The sequence below is a fragment of the Enhydra lutris genome, unplaced genomic scaffold, assembly GCF_002288905.1.
Source record: "Enhydra lutris kenyoni isolate GAN:26980312 unplaced genomic scaffold, ASM228890v2 scaffoldscaffold1, whole genome shotgun sequence".
NCBI lineage: Eukaryota > Metazoa > Chordata > Mammalia > Carnivora > Mustelidae > Enhydra > Enhydra lutris.
The window spans coordinates 17,314,748-17,338,495 of record NW_019154085.1 but is presented as its reverse complement, the minus strand read 5'-3'; the positions used below and the strand labels follow the sequence as shown (position 1 = coordinate 17,338,495).

At 49.8% G+C, this 23,748-nt stretch overlaps 1 protein-coding gene across 6 annotated transcripts in view; it reads right to left on the bottom strand.

Moving 5' to 3' along the window:
- LOC111158395 (neuropilin 2) overlaps positions 1-23,748 on the bottom strand; it is a 111,097-nt gene that overhangs the window by 51,870 nt on the left and 35,479 nt on the right. For all 6 annotated transcript variants that reach the window (XM_022520510.1, XM_022520426.1, XM_022520593.1 and 3 more), the window contains exons 4-8: positions 19,048-19,278; positions 17,489-17,644; positions 15,676-15,845; positions 13,655-13,810; positions 806-950 (exon numbers count right to left, since the gene is read on the bottom strand). In XM_022520510.1, coding sequence (XP_022376218.1) covers positions 806-950; positions 13,655-13,810; positions 15,676-15,845; positions 17,489-17,644; positions 19,048-19,278 — 858 coding nt within the window. The remainder of the gene's footprint in view (positions 1-805; positions 951-13,654; positions 13,811-15,675; positions 15,846-17,488; positions 17,645-19,047; positions 19,279-23,748) is intronic.

The window sequence follows — 23,748 nt, the reverse complement described above, 5'->3', positions numbered from 1 at the left end:
TCCCCCAGTCACCACATAAATGGTCACAGCAGAGTGCCTGGCGTGTCTAAGCATCTCACTGTGAGCCAAGGACATGCATATCCTTGCGGTGACACCAGGCCCCCCTGAGCCTCCCAGGGCGGTAAGCACAGGGGAGCTCAGCTGAGCCCTGAGTTGTTTCCCAGATGATTATTTTCCTAACTGGATGGACACTTTTCTGGGATCAGGTCTTTGCTTCCACGTGTGTTTTCATAGCTTTTTACTACCTTGAGTCCTTCGCATATGCTGTTCCTGCTGCTCCAAATGCTTTTCCCCTCTGTCTTCATCAGGCTAAGCTTTACCTAAGTATCACACCCTCAGAAAGGCCGTCCCCAAACTTCCAATCAATGGTTAGTGGAGTCCCCTCTGCCATCATTTCTCCGAGCACCTGGTCTTTCTCCTTCATACACACGTCTTAGTTAATAACTATCCAGTACACAATCTGGTTATGATCCACACTGCCCACCAGCCAAAGTTTCATGTGGCTAGAGACCCCACCCTGCTCGTTCACTTCCCCTGTCCACTTCCATTCTCAGGGTGGGGCCTGTTGCACAGCAGGCCTCGGAGAACACTCGTGCAGCCAATGAGTGAGTGGCAGATGCACAGATACATGGTATCCGGCAGGACAAGGTCTGGAGTCAGGGTATGTTAGATGCTGCTGAACAGAGCCTCAGGTGAAAACGAGCCTTCTGGAAAGCTCACGGGGTGCAATCACGCTACTGGGCTGAAAGAGGGAGCCGAGCCCAGGACACAACCAGCTCCGCAGCCTTACGGGGGGCCCCCTCACCTGTGACCCGGCAGCCAAAGAGCTCTAGCCGCAGGGCGATGCCTGAGTGCCAGGTCTGGGGCCGGATCCTGACGAACCTGGTCAGGAGGGGCGTGTGCAGCTTGTTAAGAACCACCTCCGATGCGTCGTTGTTGGCTTGGAATACCTATAGGGTCAGATGGGAAACCGCTGTCAAAATCCATCTGTAGTGTGGCCGCTCACCCGGCCTTTGAAGAGGCTGCAAAAGTTCTGTTGAGCCTTATTTCCCTCAAGCTTATATTAATCAGTGTGTTTGTTGTTTGGGGTTTTATTAGGAGCACCATGCGGAAAAAAAAAACAAACAAAAACGTAATTTCTCACATTGTTCTACTTGAAAACAGTAACTGGTCTTCATAAAAACTTTTAGAGGAGAGAAAAACTTTGCCTCTGGGCTGAGAGCAAGCAGAAGAAGGCACCTTAAAAGATGGAGCAGAACGGTCATCTTTTTTTTTTTTTTTTAAGATTTTATTTATTCACTTGACAGAGAAAGATCGCAAGTAGGCAGGGAGGCAGGCAGAGAGAGGAGGAAGCAGGCTCCCTGCCGAGCAGAGAGCCCGATGCGGGGCTCGATCCCAGGACCCCGAGACCACGACCCGAGCCGAACGCGGAGGCTTAACCCACTGAGCCACCCAGGCGCCCCCAGAATGGTCATCTTTTAGGGCGAGTGAACCTCACTAACTTGAACTTGATGCTGCCCCTCCCTCACGGTGTAGGCATATAGGCATATTTGCAGGGTGTTTTTAAAGTGCTTCACGGTTGTTTTCTTAGTTACTTGGAGGCCTCCCTGCTCCACAAACAGGGGAGAGCACGGCAGAGGGCACCATCTACTCCTTGGGGCTCTATGTCAATCAACACTTTCTTGGTTCCCTCTGGTCTTTGTTGGAGGGTCAGGGTTGCAGGCAGTCTCTCAGAATCCTGCCCTGGCTTCCTCTTATTGTGGTCCCACCCCGTAATGAAATCCATCCCTGTCCCCATCTGACCAGTGCGTCTCTTAGGGGAGAAAAGGCTTTTCGGAGTAGCTTCCAAGCCACCATGGTAGGAGCAAGTCCTAGTTGACCAGATGGCCCAAATCAATAACTGCCATATGGGCCGTATGCTTTCCTGTGCTCTCCATTAAAAAAAAAAAAAAAAAAAAAAAAAAGTAGCCAGAGCAAGTATATGTGAGTTTCTGTTGGTTTTCTTGGCTAAGGGCAGAGGGAAAGACCCACTAACCAAGCAGCACTTCTAAATCATACCTGTCATAGCTCTAACAACCAAGAGACTGCAAGTCGACTCGGACTAGACACTATGATACCTGGAACAGGTGTGGTGTGTGGACACGGACAGGGCTGGGACCAGAGGACGGGGAAACTGGTCTGTTCCAGTACCCCTGAGATAGACACCATATAAACACAATTACAACCAAAATGCCTTGGGAAGTATTATTATTTGATGAGATGAGAAAAATTTGGCTGATGAGAAAACGGAGGTTCAGAGATTTCTGTTTGGATCCGAAGCCCCTGTCATGTTTTTAGGCTGTAGGATTATGGTTTCCTATGTTGGCTCTCAACTCCTGGAACAAATTTGCAGCATTTATACTGGTGGCTAGGAGTCTTGGAGTCCTTAAAGTCTCTGAGCCTGGGTTGAATGGAGGTGGGGTTACTCTTCAGGGATGTGTGTTTATAATCCTGACTTTGAAAGCCCTGAATTACAGCAATGAGCGGCACGGAAGCTTAGAGCTAATTAACGACGTGGGCCTTTCTTTCCCATGAACTGTAACCAGGAACTCTGCCATTTGGCAACCTTGAACCTTCCATATTTCCCACTTGCTGAGGTCAAAAGTTAGAGCCCTTAAATAGCACACGACTGATGGTGGGGGTGAAGGGTAAGAGACATCACACCTTTTGCAACCAGATCAGGGGAAGTGCCTTGCTTCAGACAGATGGAGCGAAGGCGAGGAGGAAGCAGGTTTTCTCCGACCCACCATATTCAGGTTAAACCCCTCGTTCCTGGAGCCTGCCCCGCTTGCTGTCCCTGTCCTCACTGCGGAGCCTCCCATCCCACCCGAAGGCCGAGTTTCTTCCTTTGCTGCCTTGCTAACTGCAGGGAACAAGGCCCAGAACTGCCTGACCACCCATCGCTCCCAGGTCTGATTTGGCGCCTTCCTCTAGAGTGACTGAGGACAAAGAGGGGCCAGAAGACAAAACAAGGGAAGAAAGACCAGGCAAACTGGAGGAAAGAGGGTTAGAGTCAGACACCTGGGGGAAGGCTGATGGAGAGAGGGGGAGAGAGGGACCCAAGACTCTGTGATCTTAATCTTGGAGAAGGACGGGCCAAGGGAGGAGACAGGGCCCAGGGAGACCCCGGTCTGGCCGTGCCCACTCCATGGCTTCCCAAGAGCTTATAAAGAGCTCCGCAGCTCTGAGGAAAGGAATGAAGGCACCGAATCCAAGGGAAAGAAATTAATCAGTTCTCCGAGAATTCAGCACAAGGCAGAGGCTTTTGTTTTTTGTTTTGTTTTGGCAAGCAAGAAGCAAATGCAGCACTTTGGTTATTTTGGGAGGGTGCTGTGAGCTGTGGGGGGGCCATGCAGGCCTGCTCCCTGAGGACGGTGAGGGTGACTGTGTGTGGCCTCCATCAGGAGATGCTAAGGAGTTCATCTGGGGAGGGGAGCTGGATTTGGCATGTGGATACATAGCTGGAGTGTTGAGTGGATTTGAACTTTAACACAGCTGCTAACCCACAGCGTACACACCACGCTGGCACCGTTAGAGACACAGTACGTCTTATGTGTTTTTAATATCTGATTTTATCTTATCTGACCCTTTCATTTCTCAGGCTTGGCAGACAATGCTAAGAAATCTTTCCTTCCCCTGTCCCCCCTCCCCCACTCCAGTAAGGAAACGACTATGTCTTTGCACGGCCTTTGGGAGGCTGGCACGGCTGGGAGTGCGGCTGCACCGGGGCAGGGGCGTGCACCCACGTGCATGTGTACCTGCCCGGCACGGGGGCTGGTCTTCTGCAGAGGCACGCACGTCGTCACAGGCTGGTGAGCCCCCTGGACCTCTGTGTATAGTGACACCCGTCAGAAAGGGAGGCGGGCACACGGCCCTTCTGCTTAGACCACCTACCCGGCTGCTCCCACGGCGTGTCATTCTGCCTCCTGTTTCGCTCACTCTGCTCCTACTCCCGCCCAAAACCACACGAATGCTTGTTCAATGTGGCCTCAAATTGCCCTCTGGATTTCTGAGCCTGCTTCCTTCTTGGTTTCTTGTGTGCCCTTGACTTTGCACTCAGATCTGCCCCTGCTCTCCGGACCCTTTGCGGAAGGAATATCAGCTTATTTAATCAGCTTTATACACTTTATAATCAGCTTTATACACTTCTCTGAGTGTGGCAGAGTGGGGGGAAAACCCCCCAAACACCACCAACATCATGCCAGGAAGACAGGCTGTTGCTGCTGAGCTCATGAGTGTGGGCAAATGTCTCTACCTCCCCCAGGCCCCAGTCTCCTCCTCTATGAAATGAATGGATTTGCCAGCTCCTTTCTGGCCCCCAGATTCTAAGGCTTTCTGCATAAGAGTTTCCAAGTAGAACTGTCCCAGCAGTGCCCATTTTGTGAAGGGTATTTTAGTTGTTCAGTGTCTCTTAACACCTAAGTGCTTTGGTGGACAAGGGCTGTGGGTGTTAATACACTTCAAAGAGTGCCCGGGACACACGGTGAGTGCACCACTCAGAAGGAGAGTACACCTTGTTGATGTTTTTGCTCAATAACAGCACCAATTATTAATAATGAAAAGTAATGAATAACAACACCTTAGTCCTTACAAACTGACTTTCACCCAAAGATACCAAAGTGCAATTTATGAAAATCCATTTTTAATGAAATATTAAGCAGTTTCTATTTCTCCTGACCCAATGGATTTACAAGGTCTCTATTTTTCTCCCTGCATCTTCCTTTTTATAGCTGGGAAATGCTATCATATATTATACATCTTTATGACTTTCTCAATGCTTCTGTGGTTTCAGAATCACCCTTCATATGTTTTCTGATCAAATTCTTGGAGATGGATTCTTGGCTTCTGGTCTAGGCATTGCAAGGTAAGGGGTTGTGTGCATGGGAAATGATGCCAGGAAATTGGTTTTATTCCCTATTCCCTGCCGACTCCCTGAATCACTATAGGCCAATCAATAATCCTTAGATACCTTGGTTTCTCCTTCAGGAAAATGAAGTTGATAGGAGGTTAGCTGATAGACACTAAGGTCTACCAGCCCTCCCTCCTTGCTTCAATGCCTGCACAGCCCCCAGGACTGATGTTAGAGTTGAAGCTACGTCATACCTAACACATGGGTCTCTCTGTTCGATGGGGAGGGTTCAAGGTCTGAAAGCCACTGACTCCCAAGTCCCACCTCGGGGCCCCAAATTTTCAGGCCATGACTTGACGGGAAGGTGTCCGTGATGCTAAGAAAATTCAGGGGGTTGTCAGCACATGGGACACCCTGATAAGCATATACCAAACGTGATGATCACATCATATCATCTGCTTTAAAAGCTAGATGTCACAGATGGTAGGCATGTTTGCTAATTTTTAAAAGCAAAATGCTAATATGGTTGCTTTATCACCCAAAAGAAAACCAGAAAGTGTGTTTAAGGTGTCTCTAGCCTTCTTAAGAGGTAAGGAAAGCATTGGTGGATGTAATTATTAGATTTTGTGTGTGTGTGTGTGTGTGTGTGTGTGTGTGTGTGTGTGTGTTTATGTTGAACACATAGATTTCTTCAAATGCATCTCTGCAAACCAAGTTTAAGAAGCAGTTCAGGGCACAAAGTGCTTTGGACAATCCATTTGGTGCCTTGCTGAATTCTGAACATAATCCAACACCTCCCAATTGATTCTTGAGACCTTTGGTTTATTTTCAGAAAGACAGAATCTGAAACCAGCAGCACTTCAAGGATTTTCTGATTTGCACCTCTGGAGGGGAGGGGACATCTGCCAATTAACTTGGCGGCTATCCAACATCCCAGTGTGGTGACTATCTACACACCCCACCCAGGAAAAGGAAAAAAAAAAAAAAATCAACATGCTTTGACCACGCCTACGAACTTCTCAGCAACGGGCTATAATACTATGTAGAATCAAAGGAGGTAATACATGTGATCTAATAGGAAACATCTAGCCAGAAACATCCCTGATGGTTCTGAGCTCATCTTTTCTCTATTTTCCCACCTATTTCTTGTCACATCAACCTACCAGTTCCTGCCGCCCTGCCTTTAACTCTTCTTATAAGAATATGCAGTGACTCTAGCACTGAGGGTTGGCCTGCCTTTCTCAGAGGCCTCTGGACAAGGGGGCTCACTGCCAGGCCCAAGTCCCTCTCCTGTACCCCAGCAGTCTCCGTCGTCAGCGTCCAGGTGCCCAAGATAGTGTGGACGCTCCACGGCCATCACAGTCTTTGAGCTCCTGGACGCGGAGCTACAGGGTGGGCTCATGGTGGGAGCTGCTGGAACCTTCCGTCACCAGGCAGGCCCTTCAACCGACAGATGCAGGCGCTCATTACATGCACCACCTCCCGTCTGAGGAGGGCTTCAGTATGCAGTCCGCACACGCCAGTCTCTCCATTACCTATGGTGTGACCTACGGTTTATTCCTATTTTGCTGTAAATATCTGAACGTGGTCAGCTCCAGGGACTGCAAAGAAAGAAGGAAATTTTTCAAAGATGATATAGCGCTGGAGCCCTGAGGTAGAAATTGTGCAGGAGACGGTCTTTTTCCCTTTTTTTTTTTTAAATAAATATTTCTCTCCGCTAATAAATGTTTCATCGCATCCAAAGTTCTCCTTTTCAATCTACTTGGCACAGACGCTCAAGGAGGAGGAGAATAAAGCAGGCGGAAAAGAGAGGTGGCAGGAATGGAGGGCAGAAACTGGGGAAACCAGTGGCATGTTTTAAAAATGTCTCTCACAAACAATTGAACTGACTCATCCTAACTGCAGAACCAAATGCCTGTCCTCTCTCCCCCACCCCCTTCCCTTGCATGTTCTCTGAAACCAGCCACTGGGTCCACACATAAAAATAATCAATGGTTGCCATCCTGTTTAATTAATCTGTTGCACCAAACAGGCAAGGGGTGGGGGGCAGGGTAGGGGTGCTGTTGCACACGGGGAAAACGATGTGAAGGTAATGGATATTTTTGGTTTCTTTTTTGTAAATCATGGTCCTGACATTTCTCCCTTAAAACTCCTCCTTAAAGACTATAAAAAAAATTTTTTTAAAGCTGCTTTCATACTAGTGGATGTGGGAACTTAGCCAGAAACAGAGTCAGAAGGGATGTGTCTCATATATATGTGTACATATACATGTATGAGAGGCAGGAGCGGGGGAGAATTTAAGGGAGGGTGAGGGTAGGGGGAGGGCAGGGAAAGTTCCCTAACCACCAAATGCTCATTTATGACCACGATGCCCTCCTGTCTCCTGTTCCTTTACTGAGGGCTGTTTTTGTCATCAACCGGTTCTGCTGATGAGGGAGGAGGAGACTGAGGAGTAGGAGAGTGTCATGGGTGGTGGTGGGGGGCCGGTTTCTTCCTGGGGGGGGGGGGGGGAGATGGGTGGGATGTGCGCATCCCATCTGTGTGTGCCTTGTGGGTCCCGTTAGATTTACTGCAGGATTATGTTCCCCCATCGAGACGTAAAGCCCTGGAACACAGCATACTAACAGGATTAGGGTTTCGGGACTGGAGACAGGAAAGCACCAGGGAGGAGAGCAGAGGCGGGGAGGAGAGGGAAGTGCAGGGATTCGGGGCTGGAGGAGAGATGGGTCGTCAGAGTCATGGAATGGAATGGCCAGTGTCCTTCTCTAAGTGGGGGAGTGGGGGGGGGGGGGGGGGGGGAGATGTTCTCTCCGGGTCGGCAGGGTTCTCCATACTGAAAACCTCTTGTGACATCGTCACATTTTTTTGAGAAGGCACTTTTAACTTGGAAGTGGGCAGAAGGGTGCGTGGAAGGGGACAGGGAGTAAAGTGCCTGAGCCCATCTGCCATCTGCATGCCTCTTCTGACGCAATTTCAGCCAATCACAGAGCAGGGAAACGGCGATATTTCCACCAGGTGAGGCGTTCACACCACTGCTCCTCGAGGGACGCTGGAGTGAGGCAAAGAGGGTGTTTCCAGCCCAAGCAGGTTCACTGTGCCCTTCGACACCCCTGCTCACTTGCTCTGCCCTACTGGCCGCAGCGCACAGCTGTGAGATGGAAAGCCCTGGGAATTTGGCATCAAGGCCATAAGCGCCATGGATGCTGGCCTCAGCTCCCAGAGACAATTCAGCACCCATGGGAGTTGGGTGAAGCCAGCCACGGGAGCCTGATAGAGAAAAGGTTCCAAGTTTATGTATAATGACATTTTCCCCTGGGCCTCCTAAGTGGAGAGGCTAAAGGTCTGAGCTCATCCCATGGCAAATGGATAAGGGACAAACTTAATTACCTAGGGCCCTGGATTCTTCTGTTATAACTGAGGGGGCAGAAAAATGGGGGGATATGAATTTCAAAAGGGCATCGGCCCTTTTTGGAATACACAGAACCCTGCTTTGATGATGCGATCAGATGCATGACTTCTGAAGTCTGATGCCCATTCCCAGCTGACAGCTTGAGTCCCTGTCAAAATCTTACATACATGTAACAAAACTGCAATGAAAAGTATAAGGGGAAATGAGTCATCCAGCAGGAGGTAAAAAATAAATATAAATATAAATATATTTTAGAAAATTCCAAGTTATTAATTGGAGGAATAATTGCATCCCTAACAGAAGAATGAAACCAGAAGGATAACGTTCATCTGAGGCAGCTCAAGTGCAGGGCCCATCAGATGCAGGGAGAGGTCTGGAGGACTTATCAGGTCCCTTCCAGACCTACGATTTTAAAAGAGGCAGATAAATATCCCATGGGGCCTTGTTACTTTTTAAATTGATAACTTGCTCTGCTCGAGAAGAGCTTTGTGGGTCTAATACATTAATTATATCTGCAGAGAGCCTTCCATCTACAGATCCCAAGGTACCCTGCCAACCCAAGATACGGCACCATTCCGTTCGGGCGGGCAGAAACACTGAGGCATGGGGCTATTAGGAGAAATTTCCAGGGTCACACGATGCATCATCTAAGATCTGAAAATAGATGCCACATGGTTCTGTTAGCCGACTGACTTGGGGGTTTGGTTTTCTGACACCACTCTCTCTCCTCCTAAGTCTCTGATAATTTCGCAGAGGGTCTTAGAATCTCTGATGGTTTTCAAAGTGACTTGTTTTAATTTAGAAAATAAATATAGTACAGAGAATATTTTGAAGTTGGGTGTGGATGTGTTTTGAAGTGATGTGGCCAAATCAAACACAAAGCAACTTCTCTCAGCTCTGCGTCCTCAGGATTTAGGATGTCACCCAGACTCCAGACTGATCAGCCGAGCACGCTATGCCACACTGCCCGAGCGCTGCTTGCTTTCGGATCTCCACAACGATGGAGGCTCTCCAGGGGAATGTACACCTGTAGACCCCTACACGGAACATTTAGGAAGCCGGTTTCCCTCTGGGTCAAGATGACAACAAGGCCTGGGTCAGATTCGGGAGCATCTTCCTGGAGATCAAAGCCCTGTGACCGGGAGCCTTTCATTGGGACTCCACAGTTCCCCATGTCCCTGGGGCAAATTACTCTGTCTCTAAGAGCTTCAACTCCAGTCTTTTTTTTTTTTTAAAGATTTTATTTATTTATTTGACAGTCAGAGATCACAAGTAGGCAGAGAGGCAGGCAGAGAGAGAGAGAGGAGGAAGCAGGCTCCCTGCTGAGCAGAGAGCCTGTTGTGGGGCTTGATCCCAGGATCCTGGGATCATGACCTGAGCCAAAGGCAGAGGCTTTAACCCACTGAGCCACCCAGGTGCCCCACAACCCCAGTCTTTGAAACTCTGTTCCATTCTGAAGCAGTGAGGTGGTACCTGGAGGTTCTCTGATCCCTTGGAAGCCATCAGTGCATGAACGGGATGTGCTCACTTAGCACATTTCTGCCACTCATTACAGGGTAATTCTGAAAACTCTTGGACCTCATCCCTGTGCTCACCCTCCCATCCTCAATCTGGCCATCAAGATATATTTAGCACCCCCGCAGGCTCTCTCTTTGAGCCCAAATTTCTTCCAAACACATCAGAACAGCCAGCAGCACTGTGACTAACAACAGCAAGGTAACCAGCACTATGTCAACAATGAGATGCCCACTTTCACCAAATAAGGGAGAAATGAAGACAAGGCCTCTTGCCTCGACACAGAAGGGCAATGGCCTCTGTCCCCGGTCCTGACCTTGTTCTTGGCCTCGTTCCGCCCAGCGCACACACAGAGAACCAGCCATTCAGAGGTGAGCAGGGTCCTGGCCAAGGCCTCCAGCCTCCCGCTACTCCCGTTTTTCTCTCTGCCCTTCCCATGCCTTGTGTGTACATAACTGTGCCCATAATTACAGACACATACGTGAACCTTCTAATACTGTATTTACAACACTATGTCTATGTTTAGGGTGTTGTTAATGTAGCTGGTGAAATCAAAAGCAGTAGTCTTCTGCTTGTGGTTTCTAAAGAAATATATGTGAAGCCATTTGTACAATCTAGGGGAGCACATGGGCTGGATATGGGCTCCATCAGGCAGACAAGCTCTCTGCCTTGTGGTTACGACATAAATATGCATAAGGAGGGCCCACCCTATAGGAAAATCATAGGTTCCATATTTATGGCGTGTGTAATTGGATAAGGGTTTGGGGATGTGCTGTACATGTGGTCTGCGTAAATGGGCCGTGTTTTGCCAGGAGGATGCTTGCAATCCGCCCCCCCCCCACCCATGATACTCAAATGCCTTCTTCAGAGGTAACCTCACAGTGACCTGCTGGGTAGAGAGAGACAGACAAGGGTGCACACAGGCTGGTGGGAAGCTGGAAAAGAGCTCCTTAGTCTTCTTCACTTTCTAGTCACAAGAAGGAAGCTGTCCCCCCCCCCCCCCACACCTCGGCCCAGGCTTTGCCACAGCCCAGCCTGGGTCCACACTGTAAATCGTGTATTGCAAGGAAATAGCATAGCCATTCCCCACCACCATCAGCACTCATTAATCTTGTTTTTCTCCGATTTCCCCAATTCCCTGGTCTTTGGTACATAGCACTGGTGTTGACAGTAACCAGGGAATTGAAATCAAGTTCCCACATCTCTGCCCCAAACATCACCATCCCCTCCTCACACCCTGCGCCTGCAAACCCTCCCCCTGCGTGGCAGAACGGAGCCCGCTGCCACCTCTACCTCCACTCTGCTTTGCTCACAGGTCCTGCTGTCGGAATTGTGCTTTCAAGCCCACCACCTAGCACCAGTTAGCTTGGCACACCGCCCACCAGCCAGTGGCTACAAAGAGAAGCTCAGTGGTAGTGGTCAGCGTAGACGGTGCAGATGAAGCCACTCCCCTCCCCGGCCCCCAGCTCCCCTCCTCAGCCGCCTCCCCTTCATGGCATCAAATCAAACTGCAGCAGACTTGACAAATCTATTTGGCACGGTTCACTCAACTATTTCAACCCGAACAGACCAGAGAGCTGCGCTGACGCTCCACGAACGGTGTGGTGCGGGATCCGCACATCAGATACAGACATCTGGGAGAGCAATCTACTAATGAAGGAGCCGCAGAGATCACCGCCGCAGCGGCGGAGGGGCGGGTCTCCCTCATGGCCCACGCACCTGCAGTGGGGCAGGGGAGCGAGGGGAGGGGGCAACACCTAACTGGCAGGCTTTCCATTCTCCTGCCTCCTTCTAGGTAGCCAGAGAATGAATATCTCATGGGGGATAGAAAACGGTTTTTCCTCTGCCCCAGTGTATTTTTCACGTGGGTAGTACTGATCACTAAAAAGCCAAACAACCACAAAACAAAAATGAAATTACCCCTTGGCACCTGGGGAGAGAAATCTAGCCGAGGGTGCGAAGGGGAGGTGAGAGAGAGAAAGAATGATCTATCTAATATGAAAAAGTTGAGAATGATTCCAAAGGAGACCAGCAAGCTAAATTCAATTCTCAGGAACATCTTCTCCGCAGAACGAACACGAGGGATAAAGCCAGGGAGGACAGCATTCTGTCAAAATGTGCAGTGCTAAGGTATTTCCAAAAGCAGATTTCCTACAAATAGTGTTTTAAATAGCATCTCAGTCCATCTGCGTGCTTTTAAAATCAGCTTGTGCTACAGTATCCCTCTGGCCAGCACTGCTTAGTCATTGAGCCTGGGCAGGGAGGCAGTCAGGTGAGCCGCCTCCTTCTTCCCCAGGGCCCACCCCTCCTCAGCACTGGCCCTCGCCTGCCTGGCAGAGGTTCTTTCCAGCTTCTACCGGTTTCTTACAGAAAAGGGTGGGTGGGGAGAGAAGGCAGGGGAAAGCGCCAGGGGGACGAGCACCCGGTCCCTTGCCCCTAACAGCCAGTGCCAACTCAACCTTGCCCTTGCCAAGTGGTATTTGTAACCGAAACACAAGAAGTCAACGAGAAGCCGGACCTGGCTGACCATGTCAAGGTGTGGAGGTCTTTCAATTGCGAAAAACCTCCCTTTTCATCTGTGAAATGAAGAAATTGTGTGTATGTGCATGTGGGTGAGAGAGAGAGATACCTGGTACTATCTAGAAGCCGTGATTTTCAGATGAATGGTGCCATGTTACTATGGCGATTTTAATAATAATAATAAAAAAAACCCACTGCTTTAAAAACTCACACTTCCTGAGTGAATCAGTGTCGACACCACAGTTCTGCTTTTTCTCCGTCCAACGTTTCCAGTCGCACCAGCGAGGGCAAGCCACCTTGGGACCGTGGCAGGAGCCGAGGAGGCTGTGTTTGGAAAGGATCTCTGGCCTCTCTTGGTTTGGTCACATGCGTCCCACCTTGCTCACTCCCGATACAACAGGCCAGGGGCCCCGCGGAACGGGAGCACGAAAGAGGAGGGTCCCTTTGCCTGTCCCTGCTTCCATCTGGGGAAGGATGGACACTGTCCTCCCAGAGCTAGGAGCCAGCGTGTGACAGAGTTTGCCCCTGGCCCAGGCTAGACCACCAGCCATTCCCGATGAGCCCCCCATGTGCCGAGCACCCCTGATAGCCAGGGTTGGCGGTGCCGGCTGCAGGCCTGCTCACCGCCAGGAAGCCGCGTGTCTTCGGAAAGCCGAGCGCCCCACATCCATCCGTGTGCACAACAAAAGCCCCACATCACCCGCGCGGACATACCTCCGGGAGCCACAGACACTGAAGGCACCAGCTGGGAGAATTCAGTGCCTTGCTGCCAAGCATGACGGCCGGTTCAGATCCCATCCCCGACAAACTGAATTTCTCCTCATCGTTTATTGTCCTCTTTCTTCTTTGGGACATTGTGATTCCCTCTCAGGATTTGTGCCCTTTCATTTCTAGACCTCGGTAACTCCTGAACCACAGTTTCATGTGGTTTTGTGATTGTTAACCCAGCATGGGGAAGGGACTCAGGCCATAAATGCTCAATGAATCCTGTAGTATGGGAAGGCGCGGACTGGGGACACATTTTCTCCTTCATTTGCAGTCAGAGAGCACTGTGCGAGCTCATGCACACACACTCTCTCTCTCTCTCTCTGCGGTGCGACACACCACAGCAGCCAGGCTGTCAGAGAAACAGTGTTTTCCAATCAGTTTAGGATAAGAAAGAATATTTTCAGGGCCACCGCCTCCCATGCCTCCATCAATTACTTGAGTCTCACCAAGCAAGGCCTCCTCCCCTCTGTGGGGTTACCTGGCAGCTCCTCTCATCCCCAGGCTCCTGCACACCCCAGCATGTCTTCGGGAGGGGGGAGAGGAAATGGGGTTACCTTGTGGTTTTTGCCATGCCTGTAGACCATCCAGTCCTCCCCGTTCGTGCTGACTTCCAGCTTGTAGGATTTGACATAGTAGCCATTCTGCGTCTCCCTGGAAATGGCGCCCTGCGTTGCAATGGCTGTGAGCATGGTCAGAAAGCGCAGGTCCACCTGAGGAAGCGGGGAGGAGGGATAAGGGACCCATGGTTCCCGACAGGAGGGCAACCTCTTGCTATTCCTTTAAAGGACAAAACTGTCATACTTAGCTTGCTACTTGTGCCTGTGTGATCTATCAGAATCAGAGGGATTGGTATCAGTCCACAATTCCAGCCTGGAGGGTCAGACTCCACTTCTCTAGCCCTACATTGGATCCCTTTGAAATGGTAACTGGATGGTTTTTCTTTTTTCCCTTTTTTTTTTTTGCAAATCTGAACCGACCATATTCAGTTTACCTTAAAGGGATCCTCGAACATCTAGAACTGTGACCTCTTCTTACTGAACTACAGCCTTCCCTGCATCGTAAAATCAGATGCTATTTAAAGGAACAATGGTTAAATCCGGTCCACTCCACCCCACTGCAGTCCGGTCCAATCCAATCCACTTATGATACTCTGGTTGCCATGTCTCAGCTCGGGGTTGCCTCACCTCCCCTGCCTTCCCTCGGTCCCTCATTCCATTGTGTAGTTAGTCACTCAGTCACCAAAGGGTCAAAGGGCATTCAGAGTCTGCCCAAGCAATTAGGTTTATGCACCAAGTCCTGACCTTTTGCTCAGTGAGGAAGATGGCCCACATTTTGAGGCACCTCTCTTCCCACAACACTAAACCCATTTGGAAATTGCTGGATGTCATTCCTTTGCCAGCCGCAGTGTTTCTTAATGACAGCCCCCGTGATCCAAATTGAGCCAGCACTCCCTGGTAAAATTTGATTCAGGAAGCATTTATTGGTACTTACTATGTGCTCAGCATAATAGTGAATTCAAAAGAGGTAGGCCGTGCTGTCTATGTGTACTATAAACAGCTGGAGGGCAACAAGAGAAAGCTTATGATTGAGGACCAAAAATAAGGAGTGAAATCAATGGAACATTGATTATGTAGGAGAACGTTCTGGAAGCTCTGCAGGATGAGAAGGTTTTTTGGAGAGGCAGAGAAGAGATCGTGACAAATGGCCTTAGGGTTGCCCTGTTCGAACCTCTGCGGACTGCCTGGAAGTTTCTAAGGGGTACTTCTCCCTGTCCTGTTGTCTGCTCTGCCACGTCCTTCTCAGAGCGGAGCCCACCGGGTCACATCAGAGCTAGGACCACTTGTCAGTGGGTCACAAGGCTATCTGGTGTGTGTCATAAAAGCAGTCATTGCTCTAGCATGGACCTAGCAGCTCACTGTTCCTGGGGGATGTGAACAAGACTGGTCTACAGTTTCATGGGGGAGGATTCAGCATACACTGCAAGGCTCACTCAGAAGGAAAGCGAACAATAGTTTGAGAAGACGGTGCAAAGCATCTGGGCAACCAGAGCTGCATTCCCGGTGGTGACATTTTCCCGTGTGTTCTTCTGATCGCTATGTGCAAAACCTTCCTGGCAGGGCTCCCTCCGAACAGCAAAGATCATGAGAAGCTGCCATGCTCAGCCAGCGACTCAACAAGTCTGCCCTCAGGAAAAGCCCTCCCCCGACCAAGTCTCTGATGCCTCCCTGTGCCAAGAATGAGGAAGATCTGGAACTGTTTATAGAATGTTCCTTGGATAGCTATACGAAGAGGCAAACAGCGCCCAGGCCAAACAACTTCCCCAAAGCCTGGTAATCTTCACAAGGGTGGTGGCAGTGTCTGCCTTATCATCCTTTGATCCCAGCAGTTAGCACAGCACCTGGCTGAGTCTCTCTGTGCCTGGAACATGCGTGTGTCTGGATGGATGAATGAAGGGAGCTCTCGAGTATGGGCTGTGTGTGTTTTCCTTGTGTCCTCCGTCCACTCCAGCCGAGCCACCTCCCGCGCCCACCAGTCCACCCACACTCGGCACACCGTGCGGTATCTGAGTACGTACCTGGAGGTACTCCTTGCTGGAATCCAAGTTGGGGGTCCAGCCATTGTCATCACCATGGAGCCGGCTTTGCTGAGGCGTCCACCTTTCGTCAGAGTAGGTAGAGGAGGCACTGATCTGCTCATTAGCAATCCGGCCAGATTCCATTCCCAGAGGGACGTTGCACTGGAAGTCTGGGGAAGGGACAGGGTCAAGGGCAGGATTACGTGTCTCAACCTCAAACTCCTGGGATCCCCCAAATCTTGCTCCCTTCTAGGGACAAGTCCTTGCAGGAACTCCTTCATCTTAAAGACCTAATTACACACCCGCATTTTGAAAACAGCTCTGCCAAGTCATGGAGCTTGACAACCCCTCTGGGCCTGAAAAGAAACTAAATTGGGCCTAAAAGAAGTCAGGCTATGGGTAAATAAAAATCATCATACAAATTAAAAATACAGTCTCAAGTATAAGAACTGTTGGTGCTTCAGGCTACAGACACTCGCAGACGCCAGATGCACCGTAACTGAAATACAGGTAAACGTGTGATAGACTCGTGGCAATCTGGGTGGGCTGATACATCGTGGGAAGCCTGCTTTCTTCACAAACACCCAGGAGGCCCTTCTGCTTCTCTCTTTCACTCAAATGTCTTGCATTCTGGCACAGAAGACCGGCATTGCAAAGCAGTGAATACCCAACTTTGGGACATTTCTCCAGGAGCACAGCCACACCACTCTCTTCCCCTGTGCCCCCTACCCGGGCAAATGGATCCAGAAGTCACAGACTCTGGCTCTGCGCCATTAGTGTAATTGCTGTCCTTCCCACGGACACCGTAGACGCTGGTCAGTATCAGAGTGTGCAGGTGTCCGATAAAGCCCAGCAATTTTTTCAGATATCAAACCCATTCCCGAGTCATTCTGTGACGGTGCTGGCCATGGGCAGCTCTTGGTGCCATACTGTTTTCCTATCCCTCCAATCTTCATGAGCTCTTGGAAGAACGAAAGCAAAACCCAGAACAAAACCCATCGCCTTTCCAGTTGGCTGGGCTGCCATGTCTGTGGGTATGCACATAGTAAGCTGTCTACAACCGGGACAGGATTTGCCCAGCTCCAATCCTTAAAGTATGTCTTTAGGACTCAGAGTTATCACTTGGGTTTCTAGGGGGATAAAGGCAGCACATCTGAAGCACGTGTCCTAGAGGAGCTGATCTGAAGATGGAGTTCAGAGTAGATGTGGATGGAGGCAGGAGACTCAAGGTCTAGATGGGCATTTCCAGGACAGCTGGGGTCGGAGCTACACTCGAGGCTTTGCAAGATACCTGGCACAAGGTAGAAGCTTAGAAAGTGTGTACACTGAAGCATGAAGCCAAAGTCCAAGCATGTATCAGTCTAGTGAGATAAACTCTACCCAGGGCCAGCGATGTTCAATGTAAAATACATAGATGAAGAAGGTTTACAAATTGCTCAGTTTTCTGACCATGGCCACTGAGGCTGAGAGAGGGAGAAAAGACTCAAAAAATGTTAGCCCAGGGAGGGGACCCTATGTAGATATCCTAACTCACCTCCCTTGCATTCACAGATGAGAAAACTAAAGTGGGAGATGGTCCTGTGACTTACCCTGGGAATAACTCATTCTTGGTACATATACCTACTTTCTAAAGAAATGAGTACCCGGCCGACATTTGTTCGACTCTTACAAATCTCCATCTAGCAAGAGGATATAGCCCCCATTCCCTGAATTCAGACGCTGCTACAAATTCTGGAGAATTTCCCTCTCTTCACCGTACATCCCACAGCCCTGATGGAAGGAGAGGACAGAAGTTCTCAACCGGCCAACTCACTCTCTGGTGGGTCTTGGTGGATCAGGTAATAGCGTGCAGAGAAGCCATCCTTGGCCACCGCCATGTCTGTGTGAAAAGTCAGGGAGAGGATCCCTGTTGACGAGCGGAGTTCCGAGGGTGTTTTGGTCCCACAGTACTTGCCAATCAGAGGGCCAACTAGATAGGCAGGACAAAAACAGGTCAGTAGAAATGGAAATGTCAAACTCCATTTTCAATGCATTCACCCTTGCCACAATCGAAGTCACTCCACAGAGCACTCTTTGGGCATAGAAGAATGACCAAAGATAAGTTCTAAGGACATTGTCTCATATTTTTCCTGTACGTTAAAAAATACACTTGACCTTTAAACAACATGGGTTTGAAGCGCATGGACCTACTTAAACATGGATTTTTCTTTTTTGACAAATACAGTACTGTAAATGTATTTTCTCTTCCTTATGACTTTCTTAATACCATTTTCTTCTCTTTAGGTTATTTTATTGTAAGAATACAATATATAATACATATAACATACGGAATATGTGTTAATGGACTATTTATGTTACTGGTCAGGCCTTCAGTCAATAGTAAGTTATTAGCAGTTAAGTTTTGGGGAGGCAGAAGGCATGTGTGGATTTTCGGCTATATGGTCGACCGGCCCTTTGAATCCCTGAGTTGCTCAAGGGGCAATTGTACTTTTTTTCTCTGTTCAAGGGGCACCTGTGTTTTCCCTGACTTGGCCTCATTCTCTTCCCTCGCTCTGTTCTGGGGACAGGCCGGAAAGCTATCATTATAACACCCAACTTACAGAAGAACAAACTGAGGTTTGGGAGGTCACGTGACTTTGGAAAGAAGAGCTGAGACTCAGAACCCAAGTTTTCTGACTCAGTCTTATGCTCTTCTCAGGAAATGAAACTGCTCAGTCGCCAAGCCTCCCTCTCAGTGCAAAACACTGAGGCTCACTACAGAAGCGAACGGGTGGCTTTCTCACCGAGACGAACTATGGAGACCTACGTTGGACGCCAGCTGAGAAGTACCGGTTCCTCAGGCTTTTTGACATCTGTGACTGTTTTAATTAATAGCAGTAAACTCATAGTAATAATAATGATGATGATGAAGGCAGCTTATTTATACAGGTAGGATGCAGGGTTTAAGTGAGCTGCCCAGGCTTACAGAGCTGCCTTAGAGCGGAGCTAGGATCCAGATCTAGTCCGTGTGGGTCTAGCATCCTACTTGGGCAGAAAGGGTGGTCATGGAGTCACTTTCTACGTCAATTTCTAGTCAATTTCTACTAATGTCCAGAAGAGGACATTACAGATAGGCTTTCTCATCCTCATCCAGGCGTCCACTCAGTCTCTGCCTATCCTTCTCCAAAGAAATATTTCCAAGAAAGGAAACTGCCTTACTGCAATTTCTCTGAAATCATCCTTGGTGAAAAACAAGAAAGAAAGTCATCATGGGTCATACACAAACCCTAAGGAGCTTTGAAGCCTTTGTTCTCTCTTTTTATTGTCACCAAAGCCATTCACAGGCAAAGGCGAAGCTACAGAGAAACGTCTCGCGACAGCAGCATCACTCACCATGTGGAATGCCGTCCCAGATGTCCAGCCAGTCGTATTTGCAGTCTCCTTCTCCCACCTGCAGCGGGTCGTGCTCCAGGTCAAAGGTCAGGAACTGCAGGATGATCTCCATCTTGGGTTTGGCCAGAATGGTAAAGGTACAGTCCAGGTTGTGCGGGTACTTCTCGGGAAACCCGGGGGATTCGATGGTCCCGTTGGGGCTTGTGAAGTTTTTGGAACAGTCTTCGGAGCCTGTATGTAAAAGAGAACTGGAGCATTAAGGGAAGAGAAGAAGAGGCCCTCCTTCGCTGCCTCGGTCACATGGGTTAGTTCAATGTTTGAGCCCTGATCCCCCTCCTCATATGGCTTTTGTTTCTACTGGAGTGGCCCTTGAAGAAACATACTCTTCACATCCACGTCTCAAGCCTTTAAGCCAGACTCTCTCGAGGAGAGAAATTAGGGGAGGAGAGCTGGCGTGCTCTACGTAGCAGAGCGAGAGCACCAGTTGAGGCGTTGGGGAGTGCGGGGGGGGTCAGAAAGAAGTGTGTGTGTGAGATACAGAGAGAGAGAGAAAGAGAGAGAGAGAGAGTCTCTTGGAAAGAGGAACAGAGTCTTCTTTCTCAATTACTCAGCTGCTTGCTCCAGAAATGTAAGTTATTTCAATCCTTAAGGAAGGCCTGCTGATTGCCAGCAAGGAAAACAATGTCACCCCTTATTTATTGCTGACCTCAACACTAGCCCCTATTGTACCAGAGCCAACGAAGTGCCCCCTTCTCCCTCCAAGATCCAAGGTGCCTCAGGGGAGGGGCAAAGGGGAGCTCGGGTCTCATTCATGTCATGACTATATTAAAACGAGCTGCTCTGTAGTGGCCAGACAATTAACAATCGACTTTTGTAGCTGGTGGATCACAGCAGGGCGTTGGGGATGTTAAAGGCCGCTCTAGCAGCAAGTTTGGAAAAATGCTTCAGTGTATTGACATTTGGAATGCTTCTGGTCTCTTTGTGGTGGGGAGGGCCTTGTTTGTCTCCGAAGCTCTTGGGGCTGTTTCCTTGGGACTCCGGGAGGCCTTCTTATTAAATGCGGCACATATTCGCGGCCCGGTGCAGGCTTGGATGGCAGTGGGAGCTCTGAGAGGATTAGAGCCACCAGATCTGGGAATGCCTCTAGGTAGAGTCCCGTTAAAAGGCGCCTCATGGGTTTTCAGCCAGGACGGGCCTCTGGCGGGTCCCAGGACACTGCAGCCCAGGCCACCGGCCCACGGAGCAGCCGGGGCCAGAAGCAATACCGATCCGTGGTACCACTGGAAGGCTGGACTGTCACAATCGATTTCACTGCATTCTGATTTTAAAATTTAAAAAAAAGGTAGCAGGGTTTATGAGGAGGATAACAGGCACTCGAAGTATGAAGGAAAAATACAGAAATACTCGATAAACCAGGTGTTTACTGGCAGAAGTGTCCTCTGGGGATCCCACTGCAACAGAACTGTGTGATGTCAATACACAGATCTTCGCCCGCAGCGATGTCTTCATCCTCGGCTCCCGCAGCAGGCCCCTCTGCAGGGCTCCGTATCGACAAGAGCTCTCTGGGAGGCGTGAGGGTCGGATTCGGCAAAGGGGCCATGCAAAGAAGTGGGCAAAGGGGGGCCGCAACTTCCTTTCGCATCAGATGGAAATCCCGACATCCCGACCCGCCCATCCATGCCCTCTGCCCTTCCGACCAGCGCTCTGCCCTGGCAGGGGGGTACCCCGTGCCTGCTGGGGCAAGAGCTAACCTTTTCAGGGCTCTAAACGCTCCCTAAGTGCCACATCTGCCCCTCGGAGGCTCTGTGCTCTGTCAAGGGCAGGGCGGCCCCGTGGGCAACCAGGTCCGCAGGGCTGAGCGGGGACGGTCTTTCCCCAGTGTGTTTACCGCGGAGCCCCCAGCTTTGTTTACTGTCAAGCCTCACACTCTGGAGGGCCTCCTCAGTGGTCCGGGATGAGGCGCTTTGGCCAAGCCAAGCCAGCTGGCAAGCCTTTGGAAGGGCTGCGAGGAATCTTGAAAAGGTTAGTGTTCATTGCTATTGTGTGGCCTTCTCCATGTGGGTCACCCAGCCAGAGGAAATTAACTCTCTCTCCACGACTTGCTTTCGGAGCTAGAAAAGGCATCCTGACATTCCCTCTTTGGGTTTGCTCTCTTGTCATTCCCTTTCAAGGCCAGGGGAATCCCCATCTCCCTGGGAGTGGGGAATTTTTGGTGGAATCTTTCTTTGGTTCCTCCCATCCCTAGGGGACAAAGTCTTCCACACTGGACACCTAGTGAGCCCGAGAGAGACCCCGGAGCCTGTTTCCAGGGTTCAGGGTTACAGTCCTGCACTTGGGTGGTCAGAATTTTTCCATATGATATCTTTAAGGCGAACGAACAAACAAAAACCACCAAAAAGAGTGTGTATCTCTCCCTGACACATGGCTATACATAGGTGTATCCTCTGGCTTATTTTAAATGAGGAAAAAAAACAGTTTTATCCTTTCTATGCAGAACAATCACACTTGTCCATTGCAGGGGTACCTGCTTCTCTAACTGTGCCGCTCAGAGTCTGGACTGTGGGTAAAGTGTTAGAAAGCAGGAGGCTGAAGAGTGACCGGAGAGGAGGTCTCGGGACCATCTGGGACAAAAGTGGAATCTTGTAGGTATCTAGCTCATCCAAGATCCTTTTCTGCCATGAAGTACAAGAATTAAAGGTTAAAAAAAATAGCTCAGTCAACAAACACTCCTGTTCACTCAAGGCTAAGGCTGCCCACGCAAGCTGGGGGATTTCGGCTGCGGCGGATGATTTCATACCAAAGGACTCTGGTGTGGAAAATGCCCCCTCCGTGTCTTCCCACCGTCAATGTTACAATAACTCTGCAAGCGAAAGGCGAATCTGCATGCATAAAGCTATTTAAAACGTGGTGGATTTATTCCATTGGAACGCTGCCTGACCTTGAAAGGTGAATTTGGTTCAAGAAGTAGGACTAGAGGGCACTTGCTAACGTTTCTCTGTCTGGGAACGACCCCAGGGCTTTCAGTTTCTGAAATGTCACTGGACACCAGGAAAGAAAACTTGATCTTGAACTTTGGTCAAAAGAGTATCAGAAAACGAACAAACCAAAAAACCCATGTCTTCCAGTGATTCAGCGTCCAGTGTTACTTTTAAAGTCATTTTAAAATTCCTTTCTCTGTTCTGCTTAGGATTGGGCAATCTGAGATCCTTTAAGTTTGCAAGCCGTTTCGATTTGCTCTTTTACACGTGGACAGTCTGGTATTATTTTGACTCTTTCATAAACCACTTCATTCAGGGTAGACAGGAACATCCCACTCCAGCCACATGCCCCCCGTCTAGACCCAAGCTGGGGGTTTGTGTCTGTCAGGAGAATTCTGCAGCTGACGCTGGCCAGGGCGATGCGCCGTCAGGCTTCCCCGGTCCTCAAGAGGGTTATCTTGTGTATCTGTGTTTACAGTCCCCCTTCTTTCTCTATGAATCTGACTAGCAAACATAGCTGTGTTTGTTTGGATTTCCTCAGCATGTTCACACATTTCTTTCATGTTCCGTGGGTGACGTCAACTTTGTGTATTTTCTTCCAGGACTCTGACAGTGGAAATGTCGGGGCACGGAGGGCATGGCACCTGGAGGAATGCTCATCCTTCTAGACGTCTCAGCTTTGAACTGTGTAGCTGTTCAGGGTTGATTTTCATGCCGAGAGCTGCTCTCACAGGCAGGCATGGGGCAGGAGACAGTGGACCTCAAGAACAGCCCTGGGTTCTCGTTTTCTCTCTTAGGTTCCCCCAGAAATGTGGCTGCTGTCAGTGGGGCTGTGTCCCACTGCAGGAATCTCTCTCCTCCTTCTTTAGGCCGTCCTAGTCCTCGAAGCAGGCTGCCCCACTGCTCCACGCCAAGCCGCCTGCCATGGCTGGAGTTCCTGCGTCTAGGCATCCACAGACTAGTGGTCCTCAACATAGCAGCGCTCTGTTACGCTACCCTCTCGTGCGTTTTAACTTTTACCCTCAGCCCTGCAAATGTGCATCGTGGAGAGGGTTAGCATTCACTTCTGTGACTTTCTGGAGAATATGGCACCATCCTTTGGGAAATACTAAGTCAGGAAGCATGAAACAGAGATGAGCTCAAGGGTCCTGCTCACCCTTCCTGTGATGTCCCTGGGCCAGCTCCCCAGAAGACCTTGCTTGTAGCTGCTTTCCGATCCCTGTCCGCCCAGGGGAGCCGAGTGGCGGCGTTAGCCCTGGGGACCTGGCTATCGAGTTGACTTCCCAGGTCCCCCGCTTGCTAAGCCACTCAATGGAGCCCTCGTTCTGATAACCCAATCATGTTAATTCTACTACTCGGTGCTGATTCCTATTGCCTCATATTATAGTTTTCTTCTCGGTTTACATAACTATTTACCTACGTTCATCCAACAACATCCACTGTGCATCTGTTACATGGGAGGGTTTGCACACCTGTTTGCCCATGAGAAGAGGGCAAACATCCCATTTTTATTCCTTTCTATCTTCTCTCTCCCCACTGCAGAAGAGGGGACGATGAAGGTTCCAGCTGAGCTGGTGGATGACCCATTGGAATCTTATACAGGACTCTAGGGAATATGGATTGAGGCATTCAGGAGCCTCTCACCAGCCTCCTGGGACACTGGACACAGACTGCCGGTCCCTATGACCTCATGTGGTTGGGAGTGTGATGACCCGTGACAGAC